Raw genomic sequence first — 17,507 nt, forward strand, 5'->3', positions numbered from 1 at the left:
GCGGGGCCACGTCCATCACCACTTCTTCCGGCACGTCCCCCTATGCTGGGCACCCTGGCCCATCTTTCCAACTTCAGGGGCCAGGGCAGGAGGCAGGACAGAGCCGTCCTTCCCCCCAGGCCTAAGGGAGATAGGAGAGCAGGGGCGGCCATGGTGCCACCGGGCGGCGCTGACCAGCTCGGGGACAGAGGACAGGCCTCAGGCCCTGTGTGCCTGCCCAGGCCAGCTGGACAGTGTGTGTCACTTCACTTAACCGTCCTACAGAGCAGCTATCCACCCCTCCTGCCTGTGCTGTTCCATCCTTTCCAGGTGGGCCCTAGAGGCTGAAGGCAGGTGAGCCCCAAGCCCCAGCCTTACACAGCCCCCCACAGAGCCCGTGGGACCCAGGGCTTCCCACCCCGCCCCCACCCTCACCTATGTACGTAGTTGTTGCGATGCAGGTGCAAGACCCCGCAGGCCAGCTCGCAGGCCATGCGCTGCAGGGTGAGGGGGTCAGGCGCCATGGACTCCGCCACCTGGCAGCTCCGAAGGTAGCCCTTGAGGTCCCCCTGCCAAGAGAGCAGCACCATTACCTGCCGGTGAGGAGTGGGCACTGCCAGCCATAGGCCTGGCCCCTCTCACCCCCCTCCCCACACAGGGCCTGCTGGGGGGACCGGGGTCCTGCTAACAGGTGCCCACCCCCAGGGGCTATCTCTGTAGGACGACTGGTCCAAACCACACCCACAGACCCAGGCAGCCCTGTGGGGCCAGTAGGGACTCATCCACTGTCCAGACCACTGGAGCCTAGCTGATGGCCAGCAGACGGGCCACACAAGCAGCAACACCAAGCCGGGACAGAACCCAGGGAGGTGATCAGAGGGTCAGGGGGCAACTCCCTAACCTGCTGACATTGCCTAGCTCCAGGGAGGGCCCAGCTGTCCTGGGGAAGCCCCAAGGTCAATGCTATGGCCAAGAGCCCAGAAAGCAGATAGTGGGGCCTGGGTGCTTCAGAGACCCACGTCTGCCGAGGACGCCTCCGTGTGGGCAGGCAGCTCAGCTCAGGGCGGGAGCTGTGTGTGCGGGCCGGGGCCCTGGGGGCAGTTTCAAGCACAGTTGCCTCTGGCAGATGGTGGAGCAGGAACCCCCATCCAACTTTAGGGGGGAATGGGAGACCCCCAGAGTGGGGCAAGAGGTCCCCAGCTCAGCAGAGTGCTCGCTGTGGGGAGGCAGGGCCCAAATCCCTGTCCTGGATAGAAGCTCGGGGCAGATGGGCTGGGGGGCCAGGGAGGGTGCGACTTACCATGGGGCAGAACTCCATCACCAGCAGGTAGGGTGTCACCTCTGTGCACTGGGCCAGGCACTGGAGCAGGTTGCCGTGCTGCAGGGCCCTGTGGGAGCCAACAGACTGCCCCCTGACTCACACACGGGCAGGAGGGGTGGGGGGGTCTGGGAGGAGGGGGGACGGCACAGACCTTGCCTTGGATTACCGAGCCCCAGTGCCCAGCACAGCCCCCACCTCCCGGCTCAGCCCGTCACCCACCTCCTCCAGCCGCACCTGTGCCAGGTGCCACCCACCTGTAGGGCTGCGCCTCCTCCAGGAATTGCACCTGCTCGTGCACGCTGGCACTGGCCTTCAGCTCCTTCACCACCACCTGCGTGCTGAGGATGCCCGAGCTCACCTCTCCCAGGAACACCTGTGGGGGCGCACAGCACCTGCCCTGGATAAGGCACTGCTCTTTCTGTACCTCACCTTACTCATCTGCAAAATGGGTTCTGGACCCCTCCTGGGTGAACCCTCCTGGCTGTAATATTGTCCACGTCGCTGTTCTCAGCACTCTCCGGGGGTCCGCAGTGAGGAAGAGGGATGGCACCCAGGCTGGGGATCAGGGACCAGCCAGGAGCCAGAGGCTGCTCTCTGTTCCGCCCCCAGCCCTCTCGGAGGCACCTCCCAGCATCTGATCACAGGATAGCTGAGAAGGGGCTGCAGACCCCGAGCTCCCCAGGAAGGGGCCCAGCAGGGCGGGGACCTGGAGAGGGGTCCCCAGTGCTGGAGCAGCTCCCAAGAGAAGCAGGTCTGCACCTGCCCCCTTCACCTCCCAGGCAAAAAAGGGGCCGGAGATGCCAGCCCCTCCCCTACCCCGAGGTCAGCAACTCACCTTCCCGAACCAGCCGTGGCCAATCTCCTCCAGGTACAGGAGGCTGTGCCGGCCCAGGTCTGTGGCCTTGAGCAGCTGTACTGTAACAGGGCAGGGGGCTCAGAGACCTCAGCTCAGCCTAGGCCACCGCGCCTATCTTCCCTCATCAGACCCCTTGAAGGGCTATCCGCTTGACCTGTTCTGGGGAGCCTGAGCCCCCCAGAGCTCAGCCACACCTGGGGGCTGCCATCAGAAGCAGGGTGCCTGCCACCGGGGGGAGCCATGGACCTGCAAGTCGCATCCGGGCATCTTTCTGGGTGGGTCTGGGAAGGCTGTGCCCGAGCCACAGGGACCAGTCAGGCTGGGATGGCAGGGCCGAGAGCTGGACTGGTGCTCAGGCAATGCAGTGTGGCTGGGGCCGAGGCCACAGGGAGGAGGGCACTGGAGTGGCCTGTCCCCTCACCCCTGCCGCAGGCTGACATTCCAGCGCCAGGCACGCCAAAGGCTCCTTTGTTGGGGACTGCTTGGCACTGCCCCGCACGGGACACACTGGGCTCATTCTCCTGCAGGCCCCTGGGTGAGGTCAGCGGGGGGAGCGCTAGGGCTGCAGAGGCCATTCATGCCCTCCTGCGCCCGAGGGATTCCCCAAATTCTGCTCCCACGCCAACTACCCAGAGGGCCCAGGGAATGCTGACCTTGATGCTGAGCAGAATTTAGAGTCGGGGCGTCCCACTGGGCCCTGCGTACTCCCCCGGGGCCCCAGCCTGCTGGCCCCCTCTCTGGCCTGGGGTCTTCCAGAGCAGGCTCAGGTGTCCTGACAGTGGCCATGGGGGCAGTGATGGAGGTGGGAGCATCCAACTGCCAGCCCAACAGGAAAGTTTGCCTCTCAGCTGCCAGAGGCAGGGTGGGCCAGGGTTGGAGGTGCTGGGGTCTGCCCAAGGGGCAGTGCCCACAGAGTTGGGCTGGGGGGCCTGGAGACTGGGCCTGGCTGGGCCATCCTCCCCTCAGTCTGGAGGGTGCGACTTGCTGCTCAGGTTCTTAACCCTTGACCTCCGGGTGGGCTGCCCTCCCAGCGTCACCCGAAATCTCTCCCCCTCCCTGGAAGCAAGGGACCTTGCAGAAAACAGACCAGAGCTGCAAACATGGAGAAAACAGGCAATCACTCTCCTGGATCCCTGTCCCTTTTAGCCTGGGGGCAGTCCCCCAGGGATGGGAAAAGCTGGTTGTCACGTAAGCCCCATTTTTTTGGGGGGGTTTCTAATGCAAGTACCTGACTTAAGCTTTGATTGCAGAGGCGTACACTTCAAAGGTGGGTGTCTCAAATAAACAGGCAGCCAGCCCCACGACCAGAGAGCCCAGAGAGTCCACCCCTCCCCCACCGAGGCCCCTTTGTTCTAGAAATCTTGGTTGATTTTAATAACTGACCTTTTGGGCCACTTGGGTTCCCCCCTCCCTTCCTGCACTTCAAATTCCCGCTCCTATGTTTTAAATTCACCATTAAAGAGCGAGCCCCCACCCTGGACCCCAATAAAAGCAGCACCCCTGGCCTATGCACTCTTTCTCTGCCTGTGACCCCACCACGTGACCCAGGTGTGCTGTGACATTTCCAGGTCCTGGGAGTCATAAACCTGCATCTTTTCAAAGTTTCCTGATGATTCTTGTTGGGGGTGGTGGGGGTGGGGGGGTCTTGCAGTCACCACAGGGCCAGCCAGTTGCAGTGTTGGGTTAGAAAGCAGAGGTGTCTGTGGGAAGCTCACCGGCCCAGGTGAGCCCCCAGGCATTTCTATCTGTAGACTGAGACTGGCATAAAACACTGGGTCTCAAAGATTCTTTGGGATCCCAGCTACGTGCTCCCTGGGATGTGCCAGGCCCAGGTCTGGGGACAGTGTCCCCTGGAGTGTCCCCTGGCTCCTCCCAGCTCCTAATGTCCAGCAGTGTCTGTACAGGTTCAGACACCCCCACGTTCCTCCAGGTGGTCAGGGCCCTACAGCAGGTTCCCTGCCTTCAGAGTGTTATGGGGTGTGCCTTTGAGCCAGTCGACACATGTGCACATGCCTTTGAACCCCAGCCCTGATTCTTCCCTAACTGGTGGTATGGCGACGCTGGCAGGGGAGGGTGGTGACAACTGGAACCCTGAGCCCTGGGGCTCGTAGCCAATGGCCCCCTACATCTACTCTGGGGCCCCCAGCCCATGAGGAAGGCTGGGCTGTGGGGTAGGCAGCACCTGGGGTGGGCAGCACTGGTCAGGCCCTGCCCGACCTGGAACAGAAGCAGGTGGGGTGGCAAGCTCATCGCTTCAATAACAGGCCTTGGTGGCAGCAGAGCCCCTACAGGACCTGACACCCCATCTTCAGTTCTCCTGGAGGAGCTGGGGGTGGCACAGGCTTTGCCGAGGAGTTTTTAGGGAGGCAGCCTGAGGGCAGGGTCCTTCCTCCAGGCTCCAGACACAACTTGGGGCTCCTACAGCATTGGCATCAAGCAGATGTGGGTTGGCCATGGACCTGTAACCTCTCGAAGTCAGCTGCAGGAGGCAGGGTGGGCCGGGGCTGGGGCATCTGCCACGTGGGTGGTGAGCTTGGTGGGGGAGCCCCGGGCGGGGGGACGAATGGGAGACATGGCCAGGAAGCCATGGACAGAGGACCCTGCCTGCACCTGCCCCCCACCCCTGGGGCCTGAATGAAAGGTCCGTTCACAGGCCACCCACAGAGGGAGCCCCAAAGAGCCCCTCATCCCCAAGTGGGTGGGCCCTGCCCACTGGGCATAATGGAGCGACGTCCCTGAGTGGCCAGCCAGTGCCACAGGGGGGTCTGGGTTCAGGCATCCCGAGAACAGCAGAGGAGCCCCTCCTTCCAGCACACGGGTGGCCCATCCCAGGACCAGAGGGGGCAACCCTGCCGCGGTGCCCGTCACTACCCTTTTGCACAGCAGCCCAGGGCGGGGACGTAGAGGCAGAGGGCTGCCCCCAAGCCTGCTCACAGCACCCCAGGTCCCAGCAGAAAAGGGCACACAGCAGCCCCTCACCCTCTTTTCCCAGGAGCACTGGCTGCTGAGCCCCGAGCCACACCCGTCAACCGCCACCGGGGCCCCTGGGGACTCACACACCTGAACGCCCGGGCTGCTTGGCCATGGGCAGGGAGACCTCGGTGAGCGGCAGGACGTACACGTCAGGCCCGTTCTGCGCGGTGGCCGCTGGGGAGCCCTGGGCCGAGAAGCCGGCTGGGTACTCTTCCCCTTCAGCATTCTCAAACTCCTAGGCCAGACAGGCGCCATGAGCAACACGGTGAGCTGCAGCGCCCAGAGACGGGGAGGGGCGGGGGACAAGGCAGGGCGGGGCGTGGGGGTGACCCAGAGGCAGGCCAGGCTCTGAAAGGCCCCTTTCTTCCCAGGGTCGAGCCCCCACCCCCTCAGTTGGCACCCCTGCCCTGCTAGCTGCCCCCTCACCCATCTCCTCTCTCCTAAGGGGAGAGAACAGACCCACTCCTAGGTCCTCGGTCCTTAGGACACCAGCTGCCCAGGAGGGCTGGTGTTTGTTTTGTGTCAGCATTTTTTTTTGGGGGGGGTTCTTCCCAAAGGCAGAGTCTCAAGGGTGGGCCATAAGCCCCAGGATAGCAGCGGGTAGCAGCACCTCTCCCTTCAGACATCAGCTCACCCCCACCCACCCCTCCCAAGCTCAGATAAGGTGGACAGCACTGGCAGGGAACCGGGTAGGGCTGGAGAGACCAAGAGCTGAGGCCAGCTGCCCCTGCCTATCCATTCAGCCCCAACTCCTCTCAGCCACCCCCCACCATGACCCCTGCCCATGGTCCCACTTGCCCCAGGGACAAGCAACTAAGTGCCCCTTCCCCTCCCGGACAAGAAGTATTCCTGCGTGTCCAGAGCGGGGAGCCCACCTACAGGCCCGGCACCCTGCCACCTACCACAGCCATCTGCCAACAGCCACCCCTGGACCTTGAGCCCGGCAGGCCAGAGTCCATTCCCAGGGCCTTAAGAGCCTGGCACAGGGCAGCCCTGGGTTGGGCTTCACCTGGTGGGTGGCCACACCTGTCTGTCTGGGGAAGACCCACCTCCTAGGTCCAAAGCGCAATCCTGAGGAAAGCCGGATCTGGAGAAATCCTGGGACTGATGTAAAACCATTGCCTGAGGCAACAACGGCACTCATCTGAAAGCCTCTGACCTGACCACCCCACTGCCCGTGTGGGGAAACTGAGGCCTGGAGCCCATGTGGACAGGAGCAGGCCTGGGAGCCAGGAGGCTCAGTTCCTCGCCTTCCCAGCACTGTGTGACCTAGGGACCCTCCTTTCTCCCTGATGTTCTCAGCTGCAAGAGGGGGATGGGAGCCCTGTGCTGTGACCCTATGGGCTGGTCCTGGTCTGTACCCAGAGAGGACAGAACCACTGGAGACAGCGGCAAGGAGGCTGGTGCCCATGGCAACTCCCCCTCCCCAGGCCCCGTGAGGCCACTGTTGGGGCCCTGGCGCTGTCAGAACCACCCCAGGGCCCTGGAACCCCAGCTGTGTGAGCCTCTGCAGAGGGCACAGATGCCCACCCACCCCCATGGGGTCAGGGTCTGGCCCTGGCCCCAGCCCATTACCTGAAGGCGCCACCTGGAGGCCCACCGGATTGTGCCAGCACAGCGGGCAATCAGGAAGGACAGTGTAAGCATTACTGCCTAGCCCCTTCCCCCAGCACAGTTCCAGGTGGGGGAGCCCAGTGTGCAGGCAGGCTCGCCCCCGAGGAGCACTGCTGCTGGAATGTTCCAGCACCATGGTCCCCAGGAGTTGAGGAGGGCACGGGTAGGAGGGGCCGTGGCTGGTCCTTGTTTGGGCCTTGTTCTCACAGCAAACAAGGAGGAGCTGACTTATACAATGGCCCACAAGCCCCACCCCTGGGCCCCACCCCTACCCCTGACCCCCAAAACCTCACAGCTCTGGCCCAGGGTCCTCCAGGAAATGCCAGTGTTGCCTGGCCCAGCCCCCCCTGCCCCCCCTTAGTGTCTTCAGGTCAGGGAGACGGCCTCCCAGGGCAGGCTGCGAGTGCGTGGCCCTGCTGCCTAGGCACCCAGCTTCCCCAGATGACCGGGGGCCAGCCACCCCCGAGGATTCTGGGAGAATGGCTGAGCCACCCAATGTGGGTTTTATAAGAAGCAGGTGGCATGTTCATCACCCTCACCAAGTAGGTGCCAGCTCCCCCGGGCCCTCTCTGTGAGGTGACATGGCGCGGTGACATTCCTCTAAAATGGCTAGGGTCTAGACCACGTAGCATAGGGACCAACGGGGCAGCTGTGCTGCCACCAGACCATCCCCCTCCCGACCTCGCCAGGCCCGGGAATCTGACCTCCAGCCCAGGGGCTGGCCCGTGGGCGGGGGACTGACCACAAGCCAGCTAAGTCAGCAGGAACTCGGCCCACATCGGCTGGCTGGGCCTCTGGTTGGGGTTTTCAGCTCCCAGCTTTTCCACTTGGTCCTCCCTGCTCAGATCTGCTGCTGGATGTGGGGGCTTGTAAGATAAGGGACCAGCACCCCAAGGGGCGCCCCTCAGCCACTGCCCTTAGGAAGGACTCAGCCCCAGCATGCAGCCCAGGACAACTGCTGGGACCTTCGCCCTGCAGAGGGTGGCCCTGGGGGGGGGGGCGGTCAGCTGACGCCCCATATGTGGCGATGATTGCATCTGCTGTCCACGGTGGCCCTGATGTCTGTGCCACACAAAATCCTTCCTCGGGGCCAAAGCCAGGTGATATCAGCTGGTCAGGTGGTTTTGGTGCCAGAAACCATCTCCCCTTCTCCCCCACCTCCAAACAAGGAGGAGCTGACTTATACAATGGCCCACAAGCACCAGCCCTGGGCCCCCACCCCTGCCCCCCAAATCCTCACAGCTCTGGCCCAGGGTCCTCCAGGAAATACCAGTGTTGCCTGGCCCAGCCCCCCTCTCCCTCCCAGTGCCTGCAGGTCAGGGAGACGGCCTCCCCGGGCAGCGTGAGAGTGCACGGCCCTGCTGCTCAGGCACCCAGTCAGGGGCTCTAGCAGGCAAGGCCCCTCCCACGCCAGCTCAGGAGCCCTGTGGCCCCTTGCAAGGCCCATCCTCACAGTTCTGAGGGCCCAACCTGTGCAAAGCCCACGGAGCCTGACTCTGAGCTGGGATATGATAGCATGAGGCCATGACCCCACAGAGAGGTCCCAAAACAGGGGAGGGAGTGGGCCAGGGTCCCTGAGAGCCCAGGCTCTCCTGTCGGCGGCCCCAGAGGAGGGGCTGTGGGGTCCCAGACCAGGTCTACATGGTCCCCAGGTGGCCCAGATGGGAAAGCTCTGGCCCCCTGGGGCCCCGGCCTCACCTTGAACCCGATGCCGCCCTTCTTGCAGCACAGGCAGGCCAGCATGAGGGCGATGACAGTGAAGAGACCTGAGAAGGACACCGCCACCACGGCCAGGGAAGATGACCAGGAGAACTCACTGAGTGGGGCGCCGTCTGCCAAAGGAGAGAGCAGTCACTGGCAGCCTCTGAAGGGGCCCACAACTGCGCCCAGTACCCCCAAGTGCATTCGGGGACCAGCCAGACCCCTGCCCCAGGCTCCCCAGTCCACGACTCGTGGTCTAGCCTCAGCACCTCCATCCTTGCTCTGAGACCCCACCTGGAGGCCCAGTGCAGGTGGACACAGGGTGTGGCTGCAGTGGCCTGAGCCTGCAGTTCCTGGGCCAGCCACTGGGTGCCGCTCTGGCCTCACCTGGGGGACAGGGGCTTGGCAAAGTGGCCGGAGCCTGCCCACGTCCCCATTGTGGGGGTTCACTGACACCCCTACGTGAAGTCAGGGTCTTAGGGCTGCCGGGGACCCCCCTTACACGTCTCTCTCACACTCTGGTCTCCTCGCCTCACCCCTCTGGAGCCTGTCTCAGGGGCTGTCATCATTGCCAAAACTCTGGGGATGGCACTGGTAAGGCTAAGTGGGAAAGACTGCATAGCTGGCCGCTATCCACTCGCCACATGCCAGGTTCTGGGCAACTAGGGGTCAGAGCTGTGAGATGTAAGTCCTATCCGGCCTCTGAGGCACAGGGACCCTGCTATCCCAAGAAGGTGGTGCTGTGTTGGCTGGGCAGCAGAGAGCTCTTGCACACGGCCTGGCATTTCCAAGTCGCCCCTTACTGAATGGGCCACCGAAGGCACCCTGGGATCTGTCCTGGGGACACGGTGGACTTCCTTTCTGCAGCACCTGGCTCACATGGCTCACCCTCACTAGATGGGGAAACCGAGGTCCCTGGGGCAGCATGACATGGCCCCCACATTCGGGCTCCGAGCTGCCCCGACTCCCCGGCTGGGCCAAGGCTTTGGGGAAGCTCGGCCCGTCTGGTGCCCACAGGATGGTGTGATGGGGCCAGCGTGGTATCCCCTAGACAGAGGAGGGGCAGCTGGGCTGGCAGCTCCAGTCCCGGCCTGCCCCTCCTGTCCCGTCACACCCCTTCCCCATGGATTTTGTCTGTGGAGGAGCTGCCTGGCCCCCAGCAACTCTGCCCATTGTGTAACCCCAACCACTCAGCTTGTGACAGCTGACCCTCCAAGACCCCATCACCAGACACAGCACACCTGCCATCACAGGTCCCTCAGTTCAGGTCAAAGCCCGTCTCAGCAGAGCCTCACTGGATCCTAATTGGCCACTGAGGCAGGTTGCATGCCTGTCCCTATTGGCCTGTTCCCCTGTGACGCAGGGTCACGGGCCTGCCTGCATCAGCACAACTGATGACTGATTGATGTGCTTCTACTCCTGGGCCTGCAGCACCCACATGGCAAGCCAGGGCTGCCTGCTCATGGGCACCTGGGAGGCCTGCCTGGAGGTGGCGTGAGCCCAAGGGTCTGGAAACAGTGAGCAAGACCCGGACTCCCTGCTTAGATCTCCGAGCCCATTCCCCACAGCCACACTCAGGCCCGTGGAGCAGGGGCCAGGCAGGGCTGGGGGCTAGGAGGGCAAGGTCACCATTGCAGGGAAAACCAGCTCAGCCAGCACCTGGAGGGAAACTGTGCACAGGGTGACTGCACACCACAGACCGTGTTCCCCAATCCTGCAGGGCCACAAGCAGGTGCCCTCACAGGGGCCGCCACAGGCATGGTTTTCGGTGTGTGAGCGTGTGTACATATGGAAACACGTCCCCACCCACCATGTAAGCCCCCTATCCCATGCTCTCACCCAAACAGCACACGACGATGGGTGCCTGCCCAGTGGGCTTGCTCCCCAGCTCCCAGTGCCTCCAGGATGTGCCGTTGCCATGGTGACCCATGGGTACTAACTCCCTCTCCGCTGGCCCAGCATTCCCAGGCCCTTCCTGCGTGGGACAAACTGAGCAAATGAGCCCTCCTGGGGCCGGGCTCCTGGCCCACCGGGTCCTTGAAGAAGACAGCAGGCACCACAGCCCATCCCCTGGCCCCCTCCCCAGACTGTGCAGGCTGCTGAGGGCAGGACTGCCTCAGGGGGCAGCCTCACTCAGCTCCTGCCCTCAGCCTCCACCGTCAACCTCAACCTTCAGCCTCCCAGCAGGCTGTGGTCACAGGGCACAATGAGCTAGACTCAGCAGCAAAGGAGGGTGGCAGACAGAGCCCTGAGTGGGCCTCCCATCACCCAATGTCCACGTCCCTGCAGGTGGGTGTGCAGGGTTGGGGTTCAGAGAAGGGCCTGAACTTGCAGACCTACAAAGCAGGTCAGCTCCTGGATCAGCAGCAGCCACAGCGCCCAGCACGGGGGGGTGAGCCCAGACCCTGGGGGCCTGCCCACGAGGCGGGGGGCAGTGCCTCCCCATGCCCTCAGCGGAAGGCACCTTCTGCTCTGCACTCCCGGAGCCCTTCTCTGTGCCCCTGTGGACAAACACCCGCTCCTAAGACAGAGTGCAGTCTGACTGGGCCAGGGCCCTGGGCACCAAGACACCTGCTGTCCAGCACGGCCTGCAAGCACACACACACACACACACACACACACGCATCCCATGTCAGTCCCCACAACAAGCCTGCTCGGGAGGGATCCTCACGCCCACCTTACAGGTAAGAAAACAGGCCCGGGGAAGTTACAAACACACCCAGATGTTGACAGGGCTGGTGGGCAGGGTCTGGGCCCAGCCCAGCCTGCCCCTGACTCCCTGCTTGCTGCCCCTCACAGCCCCCTGGAAACTCCCCCAGGACACGGCCCTGCTTACGCCCTCAGGATCAGCTCCCAGTGACAGAAGGGAGTCCGTGTGGGTCCTGCCATTCACACCCCCTCTTAGGGTGTAGCTCGCACTCCTTCAGCTCACACCTCCCTCTCCGGGAAGTTTGGGCCCCGCCCTCCAGGGTCTCTAGGGCCGGTAGCCCTCACCTGGCAGTGTGCAGGCAGCAGGCCCTCCTTTCAACGAGGCCCCTCCAGCTCCCTCCATCTGAGCTGCCTTGCACAGGGGCTGCTGGCATCGGTGGCCCCGTCACTGGAGGGGGTGGGTGGCAGCTGGGATCTCCAACCCCCCATCCCCTGCTCTGCCCCACGGGCTAGGTTTCTGGGTGCGTGGCTGCATGCACCCCTCCACTGACATGGGGCTCACTCGCCTGCTGTCCCTCCCCCTTAGGCAGCACCCACAGTGAGGGTCACCTTGCAGACACACAGCCTTACTGTCTACACCTAAAGGGCCAGGATAAGGAAGCTGGGGCTCAGATAGAGCAGCCCCTTGCCCTGGACCCACCCTCCCCACTGCCCACTGCCTGATCTGTGGGCAGAACTGGGGGCAGGGTGGCAACATTGCAGCCAGAGGCAGGGAGTGTGGGTGTCCGAGAGCACAGGGGGAACCAGGGCAGCACCCCTCAAGGGGGACGTGGAAGGCAGGGTCCCGGGCCAGGGTTCTGGGGGGAAAACCCCAGCCTCCGTGACAGCAGTGACCCCCCTTTCCTTCCTTTTGAGATTTGTTTTCAAGTTTGATGCATCCTTCAGGACCCCCACTCCGCACCTTCACTGCTGCCCCCCAGCCCACCTCAGGGACCTGCAACTGGGATGGAGGGCCCAAAGGAAAGAGGGGCCTGGGGACCCTCTTTCCAGCCCCGGAGGGCTATAGTCCATGTCCCTGGCCCCTCCTTGCCCCATGGACACCCCACAGCCCCATGGAAAACCTGCGGGTGCTGGCTCTGGGAAGTGCCCTGCTCCCCACATGCATGACAATATACACCGCGGAGGCTGTGTGACAGGCACTCTCCAGAAGCTTCTCCAGGACCAGGCCTAATCCCGCTGGGGGAGGGGAGTGAGCCAGGGGCAGGAGTGGGGGCCAGTGTCAGGGATCAGGCCTGGGCCACACCCTTGGCCACGGCCATGGTGTCAGTGGACAGATGTGAAGGGGAAGGGGACTGACGCTGGTTTAGGTGGAGGGGTAGGGGGTACTGCAGGCCCAGGCCTGGGGGCCCTTGGGGGGAACACAGAGTGGAAGGCAGGTCCTGAGGTAGTGGAGGATCCCTGGACTCAAGGGCCCTTTATCAAGGGGCTCCTGTTTTGGGGGTCCTGGCTATAGGTGGCACAGGAGGGGTGCTCCCCCAAGGGGGTGGACTCAGCACCCTGCACAGATCCTTCAGTGTCCGTGCCCTGTACCCTCCACATCTCCATGAGGGCAAATCACACCTGCCTCCCGGGGTGGAGGGGGGGCTGTGAGGACGGTGAGGGCACAGCTCAGGACAGAGCCAGAGGCAGGCCGCGCTTCTTATAACAGGAGAAAGGGACTTATTTCTGCCAAAGGGTGGGGTGAAGTTCAGGTGAGTGGTGTCTGGGGAGGCTGTCACATGACTTGGGTCACCCCGACTCCCTTATCCCTTCTCCAGCCACCTGTCAACCAGTCCTGCGAGCCTACTGTGGATGGAGCCCCAAAGTCAGCAGAGAGAGGGCACTCGCCTTTCTAGCTATTAACGCATCAATGAGCGACGATGATTGAAACCAGCAGCAGAGGTGGATTGAAACCAGCAGCAGGAGCTGAGTCGTCAGTGGGGAGCCAGGCCTGGCCTGGGTGGGAGATCCGCCATTACGGAGCCGGCTGGGAAAGGAGCCGGCTTCAGCCTACACACCGGACCTCTGTAAGTCAAATGTGGGCATCTTAGGAAACAGGTAAAGACCAGGTTTCTTAACAGAGAAGGAGTTTTCAACTGAAAGCAATGGAAGGAATCACAGAAGAGATGGGTTTGGCTACATAAAAATGTACGTTCAACAAAATCTCCAAATTAAAGGCAAAAAACAAACCAGGAAAAACGATTCATAGAAAATATGTCACAGGTGTCACTACTGTGTAGGGGGCACACAATCAGCCAAAAGTGAAAAAATACATTAAGACCCCAAAACAAAACAACGTACAAGGAACCTCAGCAAAGTCGGCCCACCAGTGAGGAAATAGGATCCATCTGACCCACAAGAAAATATGCAGCCTGTAATCAGAGAAACGCGAATTGAAAGCCAGTGTCGGGTTCTAGGGGAAGCCAGCCCAGGGTGCAGGGGGCGCACGCCGGGCGGCCTCTGGAAAGTGACTTGGAGCTGCATGCACGCGCCTTGGACACCCGCCATCTCTGGCCAAGTAACTCCTCATCTAGGAATGTAAATACGAGTGGCCTGGCGGACACTTGGACCCAAAACAAAATAAAAGACGGGATGTGTACACTAACCCACAGACACCGCGCCATCCACACAGGTGTTCACTGCAGCCATGTTTGTAAGAGTAAAAACAGCCTAAAGACCCAACAACAAAAGAAGGGTTAAATAAAAACAAAGGTCCATCTGCAAAAGGAGCCACAAAAAGTGTAGGAAGTTGTTTTAAATAAATGAGGAAACATTGACGTGCTAATTAAAAGGAGCGGGGATACACAGCACACGTCTGGGCGTGATGCAAACGTGTGTGATTTCATGACGGGCTCCAGGCTTCAGGGGGCCTCCCAAATAAATACACACATATATATATACATATATACACACACACATATATATATATATATACAGACAGACATATCAAAACCCATCAAATTGCACAGTTTAGTAATTTCAATTTTCCCTGGATAAACCTGAAAACAAGAGGCAGGATGTAGAATCGTTTATAAATCCTAATCATAACTATGTAAAAAAACAAAACAAAACTGGAAGAACACAGAGTGTGAAGAGCGTGGGCTTGGTTGGTGGAATTCCGGATCGTTCCACCTTCCTAGCTGTCTGCACTTCTCACCCTCCTGACAACGAGCATGCACTGTGTCTAGAATCAGATGTGTGTAATTTCACTTAATTATGACCCACACCCGCTCCCATCACTCCCATCTTTAAAGACCCACTGACCTCACTGCGTAGAGAAGAAAGCTCAGATCCTGCCCTCACATCACGGAGCCCGGGGATGGCTGCTGGGTCTCTGTCAGCCCCCAACTCCCACTCAAACCCCACCCAGGGGCGCCACCTGGCCAGAGGTCACCACGGTCTCCCCAGGGAAATGATGGGGACACAGAGATGGAAGGCAGAAGTAGCCTTAACCACACAAGAGAAGGGGCAACGATTCTGGCTCTGTCCTGAGGTCGGTGGACAAACCCTGGAGGACTCCAGTTCTTGACCCCTCGAGTGACCATCATGCAGAAAGGTCTTTGGGCTGAGCCTCGTCCTGGGCCTTGGAGTGGCCCAGCCACACCCTGTTCCTGCTCAGCAGCCCCCCGCTGTCCTGGCCTAGACCCTCCTCCCCCAGGCTCGGCCCCCACCCTCTTCCTGACCTCACCCTGCCCGGCTCCTACCCTGGCCCCCAGCACTTCTTCTGGAGCGCCAGACCCCAAGGGCCACCCAGCCGAGGCCCTTTCATTGGGTAAACTCAAGCATCTCAAACCAAACTAGGCATGCAGTCCCCACCCCCACACAACAAACTGCTCCCCAGACCCTGGCCACCCCCTCCCCAGGTCGGAAGCCACAACTGCTCCTGGAGTCCGCTTCCCCTCCCGACATCCAGCCCTGCCCACGTCACAGACTCTACCGCGTGCCTGGACCCTGCCCAGCCTCCCGGTGTCTGTGGCATCCAAGCCATTCCTTGCCTAGGACCAGAGACATCGTCTAAAACGCCACCCACCAACACCCATCGAGCCCTCCACGCTGCTCCCCTGCCCGCTGCTGGCTATGGCCCCACTGTGCCTGCACCCTTACTGTTCCCCCCACAGGGCCCCATCCCAAACTCCACCCCAGGGGCCCGAGACTCATGGCGTTCAGGAGCCACTGCCAGGGAGGGAGGGCAGGGCCAGTCAGCCCCCTGCAGCCTCAATGCCCAGTGCCTCATTTTCCCCAGTTTACTTGGAGGGCCACACTCTGCTGCCTAGCCTGGAGCTACTTGGAAGAATAAGTGAGCAATCTGATGCACTATGATTTTTCAAAATGGAAAATAACAAGGGTTGGTGCGGATGGGGAGACACGAGAAGCCTGACACCGGCTGGTGGAGAGCATGGGGAGAGCCCACGGCTCCTCAGTGTGACACTGCGTGATGCCCAGACACACGTGTCCAGGACTGGCAGATCAATCCACGGGAACCGCCAGCAGGCACGGGGCTTGGGGTGGGGAGTGACTGCTAGAGGCACAGCGCGTCTTCGTGGGGTGGTGAGTCACTTCTGGAACTAGAGAAGTGGGGCACAAAGCTGTGAGCGCACTAAACCTCACTGCACGGCCCTCTCTGAAGCTACGTGAAGTTCACTTCCTTGTAAGACAATGTTTTGAGGAGTGAGACGCCCGTCAAGGCCGAGTCCATCCCCTACCTGCACACACCCTCACTGTTCCCCGCTGGCTCCCTGCTCTCTCCACAGAGCCCCTTTCTTTCTGCCACCAGGTGCCCACAGCCTCATTCCTCACCTGGCCCTCGGGAGCTGCCCAAATGCTCTTGGAACAGAGGACACGTCCACAACAGACCACAGTCCTGGGGAGCCCCCAACACGCCCTCTGCTGCTCATACCATGGGGAGCTCACCCACCCAGCATCACCTCTGCCTTGTGCTGTGGGTGCTGAGGCTGGAGGGGGGTCGGCCCCGGACACCCCCGCCGGTCATCACACCGGAGGCCAGGCGGCGCGGGCGGACGAGGGTGACACGCTCCAGACTCCCTGCCATACCCGTCTGGCCCTTGAAATTCACTGGACACTCTTTCCTGTGGTCGGAGGTCAGGTGGACAACGGCCCCTCTCCTGCTCATGACCACACACAGGCCAGGACCCGGTGTGCATGCCACTCCCTGCACACCTGGTGCCCACACTGCCAGGGCCCAGCCCTGTCCTGGCCCAACTTGTCCAACCTGCCCCCATGCAGGAGGGGTATTCTCAGAACATCCCCCAACGAGGCTGAGCTACCTCAAATGCCCCCATGAGGTCAGTGCCTGCCCACCCATGGCGTACACCCTGGTCACCTGCTCCGAGAACAGCTTAAAATGCCACCTCTGTTGTTCTGAGCACCAACCCCGTGTTCCCCCACCTCATAACACACCTGGTCCAGGCAGGTCTGGTCGTGGGCTCTGAGGCCCCTAAGGCTGTCACCTTCCCTCCCGGCTGCACGGCCCCCAGGACGCTGTTCCTGTGGCTCACACCAACACCCATGGCAGCATGCCACCCCCCTTGAGGACACAGAGCACCCAGCCCTGCCCCTACGGGCCTGCGATTCCAGTGAGAGCAGCCAGGATGTCCGAGAGGCCCCCAACCCAGCCCAGGCAGTGAGCCCCAGTATTTCCGGTGCCCCAGCCATCCTGAGCACAGCCCAAGGGGGCTCACGTTTTGGGGGCCACCAGCAGGGCTGGGGCGGGGCCTCCACCGGGCATGTGAGGACATCCTGGCATAGTCCCCCTGCCCCCCCATGCCCAAGGGTGATGCAAACAGGATCTAGTGCAGGAAGGAACTGTGCAACCCAGCGGGCGTTTCGCTGAGTTAAGCGCCAAGGGTTGTGGTCTGCAGGCCCAGGGTATCAGGAAAGCCCGGGGCAGCCCGTCTCTGTGTCCAACACCCCCACCCTAAGCCCCCAGCTAAAGCAAGTGGCAGGCTTCAGGAGGCAGGAGGGTAAGCAGGAGGGGCACCCCACACCCCATGAGCCATCAGCAGGGCAGATCTAGTGCTGGGGGCAGAGTTTCTTGGCAAAGGTTTTCTCAAGGGCCCTGGCATGGAAGTTTCTCCGAGAGGAACAGAACTCCCAAACAGGGACATGATGGCCCTCTGCCAGTGGAGATGGAAGCTGGGTCATGGCACTTGTGTGGTCAGGTGGGTGCCTCCAGGGCCAAACCAGGCCCAGCCATCTGTCTCCTCACTTTTCCCCACAAATCTCTGAGGTCAGGTGGAGGAATGATAGGACAGGTGTGGGGACCTCAGCCCTAGCTGTCTGTGCACGAGGCTCCAGAGCTCGGGGTGGGAGCGTGGCTGAGTGTACGTGTCCACACGTGTGTGTACACACACACCG

The 17,507-nt window shown here is 61.8% G+C and overlaps 1 protein-coding gene across 5 annotated transcripts in view; it reads right to left on the reverse strand.

Moving 5' to 3' along the window:
* Nucleotides 1-17,507, reverse strand: part of AATK (apoptosis associated tyrosine kinase) — a 34,435-nt gene that overhangs the window by 8,500 nt on the left and 8,428 nt on the right. Inside the window, exons 2-8 of one of the 5 annotated variants that reach the window (XM_074320214.1) lie at nucleotides 12,981-13,157; nucleotides 8,442-8,575; nucleotides 5,217-5,364; nucleotides 2,136-2,215; nucleotides 1,555-1,673; nucleotides 1,280-1,367; nucleotides 415-548 (exon numbers count right to left, since the gene is read on the reverse strand). In XM_074320214.1, the coding sequence (XP_074176315.1) occupies nucleotides 415-548; nucleotides 1,280-1,367; nucleotides 1,555-1,673; nucleotides 2,136-2,215; nucleotides 5,217-5,364; nucleotides 8,442-8,486 (614 nt within the window). In that variant the 5' untranslated portion in view covers nucleotides 8,487-8,575; nucleotides 12,981-13,157. Of the gene's footprint in view, nucleotides 1-414; nucleotides 549-1,279; nucleotides 1,368-1,554; nucleotides 1,674-2,135; nucleotides 2,216-2,402; nucleotides 2,525-5,216; nucleotides 5,365-6,704; nucleotides 6,886-8,441; nucleotides 8,576-12,980; nucleotides 13,158-17,507 lie in introns of those variants that run through there. The other 4 variants (XM_019735693.2, XM_019735694.2, XM_019735695.2 and 1 more) reach the window with 4 other exon arrangements.

This window comes from Rhinolophus sinicus, linkage group LG15 (assembly GCF_036562045.2).
Source record: "Rhinolophus sinicus isolate RSC01 linkage group LG15, ASM3656204v1, whole genome shotgun sequence".
Classification (NCBI taxonomy): Eukaryota; Metazoa; Chordata; class Mammalia; order Chiroptera; family Rhinolophidae; genus Rhinolophus; species Rhinolophus sinicus.